Source organism: Oncorhynchus keta, chromosome 4 (genome assembly GCF_023373465.1).
Source record: "Oncorhynchus keta strain PuntledgeMale-10-30-2019 chromosome 4, Oket_V2, whole genome shotgun sequence".
Classification (NCBI taxonomy): domain Eukaryota; kingdom Metazoa; phylum Chordata; class Actinopteri; order Salmoniformes; family Salmonidae; genus Oncorhynchus; species Oncorhynchus keta.
Window position 1 is genome coordinate 52,477,233 of NC_068424.1, and position 8,657 is coordinate 52,485,889.

General features: G+C 42.7%; 2 protein-coding genes across 3 annotated transcripts; one reads left to right on the forward strand and one right to left on the reverse strand.

Moving 5' to 3' along the window:
* Positions 1-31: 31 nt before the first annotated feature.
* Positions 32-4,991, forward strand: zgc:113425 (uncharacterized protein LOC541425 homolog). Of its 2 annotated transcripts, none has more exons than XM_052509914.1 (6): positions 32-456; positions 596-655; positions 814-945; positions 3,941-4,087; positions 4,217-4,276; positions 4,413-4,991. In XM_052509914.1, the coding sequence occupies exons 1-6, from the start codon at positions 292-294 to the stop codon at positions 4,518-4,520; spliced, it is 672 nt and encodes a 223-aa protein (XP_052365874.1). In that variant the 5' UTR covers positions 32-291; the 3' UTR covers positions 4,521-4,991. The 2 variants fall into 2 exon arrangements, with proteins under 2 accessions (XP_052365874.1, XP_035620722.1); XM_035764829.2 differs by having other exon boundaries at positions 34-456; positions 4,217-4,277; positions 4,417-4,991.
* A 66-nt stretch (positions 4,992-5,057) lies between these two features.
* Positions 5,058-8,267, reverse strand: LOC118377871 (ras-related protein Rab-33B-like). The gene is made up of 2 exons (XM_035764812.2): positions 7,752-8,267; positions 5,058-7,368 (listed from the first exon to the last, which is right to left on the reverse strand). Exons 1-2 carry the CDS (start codon positions 7,980-7,982, stop codon positions 6,868-6,870), a joined length of 732 nt encoding a protein of 243 aa, XP_035620705.1. The 5' UTR covers positions 7,983-8,267; the 3' UTR covers positions 5,058-6,867.
* Between the last annotated feature and the right edge of the window lie 390 nt (positions 8,268-8,657).

Here is an 8,657-nt window from a genome sequence, read left to right on the forward strand (position 1 = left end):
TAAATATTTGCATTGTATTTCTTTGCTGTGCACCTGCGCGTGGGCGGGTTAATGGTTAACGCGCTGAAGTTCACCTGTCGTGCGTGAGTCAACAGAAAACAACACAACAGCCCGGAAGAAAGTCAATGAGCGGGCAGGGTGAAAGGACAGTTGACCTATTTAACAAAAGTATAATACATTATAAACATGTTGCAGTGAGAGAACTTATTGTGGAAGTCGGACTGGGTGTTTTTCTGTGAACTCGATAGGACAAAGGACTTTGGAAGCGCCAAAGTGAAAGTGCGTCGTGAGATGGACCGCTACCGGTATTTCATCTTTAACCAGCGCAGTGTCGTTGTTCTGGGCATTCTGCAGGTAGCATGTGCGGCGCTGTGCTTGGTGTGCGGATTCATTGATGCGTTTTTTCGGAAAAACACCACACTCAGTGAAACTAGGGCACCTGTGTGGGCGGGTTTGGTGAGTATGAGTGTTCTTTCATCGAAACAGATTTACTGATTCATCAAAATATAGAGGATGACACTTGACTATATTGATTTTGTGGTGACACATTGGACTGTGCCTGTTTGTCGTCATTCACAACGACTTCCTCCTATAGGTTATGGCCTGCCCAGGTGCGCTGGCGCTCTTTGCTTCCCAAAGGAAAAACCCAGTATTGGTAAGTGTGATAAAGGTAGCCTTGGCTTGATGCTTCATTCCTCCTATTGAATTATAATTAAAGCACACCAAACATGACTGTTAATTTTGTCTGACTGAATGCCACAAAGGTGACAAATAATATTAAATCCTCTAATAGCGTGGTTTGACCCTGTTCAGGTGAATGTAATGATCGCTGTCTCAGTGTGCTCCTGTGTTTCCGTGGTGGTGGTGTCAGGTTACGCCATCCTAACTTTGACCTATGGCGAGAATGACAACGAGGTGTTCCACCATCACAACAACCTTGAAGTGGTAATACCCGACCCTACCACAAACGATCAACACAACGAACTCTTTCACACACAGCCCCTAGTATGGTCTGTGTGTCAGTCAGTTTCTGTCACAAATGATTTAGTCTGGTATATCCAACCTGGTCTCACAGCATTTTGTATAGTTCTGTACATTTGAGGCAATCTATTTTAGCCAAACTCAACATCAGAAAGAAACAAAGATTTGAATGCGATTAAACTGTAAATATCACAGGAGCTTAGTTACCAGTATATTTGTTTATATGGCTTGTTCAAAAAAAAGACAAGTTGACCCTGAAATCCGTATTTTCAAAGACGAGTGGATGGAACAGTATTTATTCATTTTCCCCGCAACTAGCACAAAACCAATGTGCCTGATATGCAGTGAGTCTGTAGCTCTCTTGAAAAGTGACAATGTTAAGCGCCATTATGACACCAGGCATAGTAAATTCGATCAGATGTATCCCCTGAACACAGAGGTGAGAACAAACAAGATTAACCAACTCCAATCCCAATATGAGAGGTCCACCAAAGTCCTTGTCAATTCCCTGACAGCCCAACAATGTGTTCACTGAGGATAGCTTGGGTTTTGGGAAAACACAAAAAACAATTTTCAGATGCAGGGGTGGTAAAATAATGCATGTGTGAAGTTGCTGACCCCTTGCTTGAAGGTAAACAAAAAGATGAGCTCCGGGAAAAGATCAATCATATCCCACTGTCAGATTCCACAGCAATGAGGAGATATGGAATATTAGCTGAAGATTTAACTTCACAAATTGATGAGGCCATTCAGAATGCACCATGTATTTCATTAGCTGTGGATGAATCAACAGATAACACTGATAATGCCCAGCTTCTGGTGTTTGTCAGATTTTATAACGAAACAAAGGAATTCTGTGAGAAGCTGTTGGGCTTAACAAATCTAGAAGCACACACACAGGGAGAGGATATCCATGAGGTCATCAAAGGGTTGCTGACAAGAAGGGGGAGAGGCCTCAAGTCACTGGTCTCCATCACCACAGATGGAGCTCCAGCCATGATAGGAAGAGGGAGGGGACTGGTTGCACGTTTGAAAGAGGACCACCCTGACCTGAAATATCACCACATCATTCATCAATCTGTCCTGTGTGTCAGTCTGGGAGAAGAGTATTCTGAGGTCATGACAATGATGATGAAACTGATAAACCTTTTTGAGAGCAACATCATCCCTACAACACCACTTGCTACGAGGCATTCTGACAGAGGCCAATGCCAGTTTTGATGACTTACTACTGCACAACACCATCAGATGGCTCAGCAAAGGCAGGGGTTTGGAAAGCTTTTGGGCCATTCAGGAGGAAATCAAAGTTTTCTTATCAGAGCAAAAGAGTGACATGGCAACTCAGTTTTTGGAAGATGAGAAGATGGAAACAGTTGGATTTTTGACAGACATTACATCACACCTTAATTAACTGAATGTTAAACTGCAGGGACAGGACAACACAATGTGTGCTATGATAACAGCAGTCTGGGATTTCCAGAAGAAATTGGAGCTTTTCAAGAATGACCTCCAGGGAGAACGTGTCCACTTTCCCAGTCTTCTGGTGCAAACGCAGGGAGACAAAGATGTTACCAACCATGTTGATCACATCTAGAAGCTGATGTAAAACTTCAAGGCTTGCTTTTCTAACTTTATTGTTGGAAGAGAACTGCTGCTGCTCATCCAGAACCCCTTCTTGGTCACAAATGTGACAAAGTTGTCTGAAGAAGGAAAACAGATCTTTAAATAAGGAGATGTTGCATCACTGCAAATGGAGTCGATTGAGCTGCAAGAAGATGTGGCTTTGAAGGAGCAGGCTGGTGATTTGTGACCCTGTCACATTCCGGGAAAAGATGGTGCCAGCAGCTGATGTCCCTGTTCTCAAGAAACTGGCACTATACATCCTGACCATGTTTGGCTCCACATACAGCTGTAAATCAGCCTTCTCCACAATTAAGTTTATTATTTTAAAAAATACAGCACCAGGCTCCCCAATGAACACTTGCACCAGTGTCTCAGAGGTTCTCTAACATCATTTGCACCAAAGTTCAAAGCAGATTATTTTTGTTAATATCCTTTGTTCTCCAGAAAACATGCACTTTATTTTATTTAAAAAACATTTAATTCAAGGCCCGTGTACAATGGTTCAAATAGTAGTTGAGTAACCCTGCTCTATTTAGTATATGTTACGTTTTGGCTGGTGTTTATTAATTTGTGGATGTCCATCACCCATTTCGTATGATATGTTACGAATTACAATTCATATTATATGTTATGAATTTGCAAAAGGTACAATATGTTACGAATTTGCCAAAAGTATTATGTTACGAATTTCAGCTAGGTGGCTAACGTTAGCTAGCTCGCTAGGTTAGGAGTTAGGGTTAAGTTTATGTAACCAGTGTTAAATGGCTAGCTGGTTAGCGGGGTGCGTACTAATAGCATTTCAGTCGGTGATGTCACTCGCTCTGAGACCTTGAAGTATTTGTTTCCCATACTCTGCAAGGGCTGCGGCTTTTGTGGAACGATGGGTAACGGTGCTTCGAGGGTGACTGTTGTCGATGTGTGCAGAGGGTCCCTGGTTCGAGGAGAGGGACGGAAGCAATACTGTTACATTTAGAAGTTAGGTTAAAGGAAGGATTAGCTAACATGCTAGGTAGTTACAAAGTAGTAAGTAGTTGAAAGGTTGCTGAAATCCTGAAGTTGGATTGCTAGACGTTCGCATTGTACATTTGCCTTAAGTAACTATCAAAAAATCAAGAATGTCAGATTTACATACAGAATAATACGAAATGCTCTGAGACCAGGTTGGTATATCTGACACTTCCTCCCTGATAGCCTGGGGATGAGGTTACAAAGGATTTGACTGAAGCAGAAAGTACTCTCTCTAAATCCTAAGGAGGTACCTAAATACCCGTCTTACACCCCAAACACACCTTGGATGGTTCATCAATAATAATGTGTGTTTCTGACTGCTCTACAGAGGTTTATGCTGAGCCGGATGGTGAAAGGGGCCAATGCCACCATACTGTTTGTCTGTATCGTCAGCCTGGTCCTCTCCTCTCTCATCGCCTTTGTAGGCTGTCGCAGTCTGCCCCTCTGTGGCTGCTACGATGGTCTCACTGGCCTGGTAAGAACATGTAGTAGTGCTAAACTACACTAAACCGTTTCACAGCACTAGATAATCATACCTGCTAATCATATGCAGTTGTCTGCCTAATCATCCCATGTTTTCAGACTGTGTATGTGTGTGTTTCAGGAGATATTGGTCCCTCAGAATGACCCCAGCCCACAGACTGAGCTTGTGTGTACATGGCAAGGTAAGTTATCTAGGTGAGTGAGGAAGAGGGAAAGCTAGGTGGTCGAGCTCTGGCTAGTCTTAGGCTGAGAGTTTGCTACTGTATGTTGAGACACTTGTTTGGTATTGACTGTAGTGATAGTTGCTCTCTCCCCCTGCAGGTGGCGAAGACAGTGTGTTAAACTCTCCAGTGAACTTCAGCGACAGATGTCCCGAGGAAGAGGAGGCGCCCTCCAAACTCCCCCCCTACAGCAGACTCACCTGAGAGGAATCCTCTAGGCCAGTGGTTACCTAACCTCGTGAAAGGGGACTTCACAAGGTTAGGATGAAAACCAGCAGACCCAGCTATAGAGGATTGTTATGTTTAAGTGAGTAGCTAGTTATATTATTGTCCACTAGCATTTCACCAAACAGAGAACCAAGAGGAGGCAGAATAACAGATGCAATATACCAAACATTTCAAACTGCCATTTCAAATATGTTTATTTTTTTACCACTTATTACCCATCTACTTGTATGTGTAAATCCCTGTGTAATATACACATAGTTAGTGTAAATATGCCTTTTTTAATGAATTTGCCAAAGTTTCAGCTTGGAAGTGCCTTGTGGTATCCCGCGACTGTTGAAATGTACACGGTCCTTCTGTGAGGCTGCTCACGTTTGGATTGTTGCCCTGTTTTCTAGGTGATTTTTATATGCCATGTTATATTCAACTAAATAAATCTTCTGTAATGTTTTTTTTTTGGTGATCTTTCTTTAACCGCCCCGTACCACAGACATGTTTTCATGAAATAACAATGCCTTGAAATGTACAGAATGCTTTATTGTAAGGCTACACAACATTTGTAATGCAAGGCTTCACTCCCTTTTTGTGTTCCCAAAAGTTCAGACCTGATGTGTTCTGTCTCTTTGACGCAATACATGGCGCCTTTCTCAAACATACTTATCGGGGCACTTGAAAAGAGCTATCACGCAGTACACATACCTCTATCAAAAAGTCCAAATAAAATTAACTTAAATGTATGAACTGCAGAGAGCACCAACACATCACAAAATAACACTAAAGACCATATGAAAGTAAAACAAGAGTGCAAGGCAATTTATAAAGCGTACCATTTTCTGTGTCTAGTGTTGTAGACCAATCTAAGCGCAACAGGTCAGAGTGAATATTAATCTTGTAATTCATTTCTAACTGTATCCTGAGAAAAGGCCATCTATCTGAGCCCACAGTACTTTAGAGCAGCTGATTAATGTGATGCGGAATCTGTGTTCTACTGGCTAGTCATTTTATGACAAGACTTACTGGTAATCTGACATACAGTACATAAACACAGTCACAAGTCTTCATTAGAGGGTCATTTCACTGGTGGGTTTTCATTGCAACTGTCCCATGTCCAAACAAGCAGAGGGGTTGTATTACAAAGCAGGATCAAGGAGTTAGCTAGCTAAGTTGCCTAGATATCCTGAAATAATGTTAGAAGTATAATCTTGAAATGTGCCTGGTCTGACTCAACTAAAACTTAGTTTGGCTTTAAGTAACAAAAAGTAAATTGTAAAAATAAAAAAAAGTTAGCTGGCTAATTCATTGATCCTTATTTGTCGTATACCCCTCAGGTGCGTTAGCTAAGCTTAATAGGCAATAACACAGGTACTGTTCTTTAAACTCTTGATACATTTTACAGACTTATTGTAAAGATAAAGATGCATTGATAGCAGTCATCCAATTGTACACTCCGTCATCCATTTAGTATGATGTTACATCCGGCAAAAAAACAATATCTACACATTTTGGGGGGTCCAATTCGTACGATATGTTACAAATTTGTTGTGCTTAAGATCCCGGACTGCAGCTTTAACCAAAGCAGATTATGAAGAGGTAATAATGACAAGTTTTGCCCCACATCAACAATGATCTCATCAGGAGGAGTGGTAAGTGCAGCATCACGTTGTGTTTCACTCACAGTACTTTACTGCATTTCTCTGATGTTATGCCACACATCTTTCTCACAGTCACTCACGTAAAGCTGAAACTCACACACTTGCGATGGACCACAGGACCGGCTGTGATCCAAACACACACAAAGCAATGACGATAGTAAAGGCATTTGGGATGACAACACACTAGGGTAGAGCGGATTGAATACGTGTGTGGTTACTTAGAAATGTATTTGTTGTATTTTGTAATAGTTGTTTTATAGATGTGACATATGTAAGACATGCAGCATAATGTAACTTTGCTTAGGAAACCATTTTATAGTTGTCTGCTTTATGCAGGGGCACAATTATAAACCCTATGGATGGGAATTTTGGTACAGAAACACCTGAGTGATGTGCACTGATATAGCCTGCTGTAAACTATGAGAGGTATGTGTGCATTATTCCTACATGTAAATCGAGTATGTTGTACATCAATCAGGCAAACTCACAGTATTCTAGCTCAAACACAGTTCAGTGGAACCAGTCAACAAGATTAATTTCAAACAAGTTCCCTTTTGATCTTTTTCTTTCCCATATCACTGAGATGTTTACGTTATATGATAATAGTCCTTCCTTTATCTCCCCCTAACCTCCCTCTCTTGCTTCCTCCAATGCTCTCTCTCACCCCTCCTCTCTCAGCAGCTGCAGGTCCAGCTCACCTTCTCCTCGCCCTCGTCCCTCCCCCTTATCAGGGTTACCGTGTCCCCCGCTAACACCCCCCTGGGCAGCTGGCTAAGTATCAGAGGCTTCTGGGACTTCAGCTTGTGGGCCACCGTCATGAAGATGGCCTCCACGTGATCACTGCTCCCCCGGATACTGTCTCCGCTACCGTCACTGCTGGGGTTCTTGGCAGATGTCTCGAACAGGGGCATAGAGTGGGCGTCTGCAAACTGCTGGGCCAAGTCCGTGCCCACCTGGACAGAGTTCTGCAGGTCACACTTGTTCCCCACCAGGATCCTCGGGACCTCCTGGCCCAGGGCGTGCTGCTTACACTCCTCGATCCAGGTCGGGAGGCTGCGGAAGCTGGCGGCGCTGGTTACGTCGTACACAAACACCACAGCGTGCACATTGCGGTAGTAGTGCTGTACCATGCTCTTACGAAAGCGCTCCTGGCCCGCCGTGTCCCATAGCTGGACCTGGAGAGGGAAAGAGAGAGATAGGGAGGAGAAAGAGAGTAAAAAATATGACACTTAACAGCTGGATGTATTGAAAGTCCTCAAAAACTGAAACACAGTAGCTAAACCTAATGTCCAATGTGAAGGTGCTAGAGGATGAACTCAACTGTAATATGTGTATGATTCTACAGAGAGCAGTCGGTGCATCAGACAGATAGATAGCTAGTTCTCTCTGCTGCCACTGCCCTTGAGATCAAATATATAGACGTATGAAAGCCACAACAACCACCCCCCATGTGTATGAGGTAACCTGCCTGCGTTCATGCCCATGGTGTTAAATATTGTGCGGTTTTAGAATAATCCAAACAAAAATGTTGCATGTTTTATGTCAACTAACAATTCACCTTGATTGTCTCTCCGTCAATTTCGATAAGTTTCTCCCGAAAGTCCACCCCGATAGTGGCCTCGGTTTTCTCCGGAAACTTGCCAGCACAGAATCGGTAGGTGAGGCAGGTCTTGCCCACCCCGGAGTCCCCAATCACTATGATCTTGAAAATCCGTGTACGTGGTGGCGGGAGATGAGACGACACAGTCAGCGAACTGGTGAATTCCATTGACGACTCCACACTTGCCATATTGATTAGTTATTAATTATCGAGGGTATACTAGCTAGCGAGCTAACTGCCTAACTAACCAACAGAGCTGTTGTGGCTTGCAAAACTGCCCCTCCAAATGCTAGCTGGATGGGCTGTTAAAATTAGACAAGGAATCTCGGCCAATACAAATGCAACGGGACATTCGTGACAAATCTGTGAGCTCCAAATATAAATGTATGACCATGCATTAGTTTCGTACTGACAATTTCACGTTGCTAGCTAACGCAATCTTCTAACTCCCTCCCTGACCTACGTTAGATATAAAGTCTCGTACAATGTTGACAGAAAACAAGAATCTCGCGAGAGGGAACAAAGAAAGTGAAAGCCTTTCTTGATTGGATCAGATTCGACACAATGGGCGTTGCTTACAACAGCAGCCCGCCTCCCACCTCCCTACCAAACCCAGTCAAACACTAAAATAAGCATTACACAAGTGAGAATAAATAAATTAACTACAGTACTAAATATTTATACAATTAACATGAAATAATAATAGTTATTCAGATGTTTGAAAATATATAAAAGTGTGAAATCCTGTTAATGTTTCAGAAAGTGTCTTTTAACCTCAATTTCAAACAAACAGTGTGTCTGGCCAAACAGTGGTCAGTGCTCCTTACCAAAGTCATCTCCTGCAGTGAAAAAGGCATCAACATG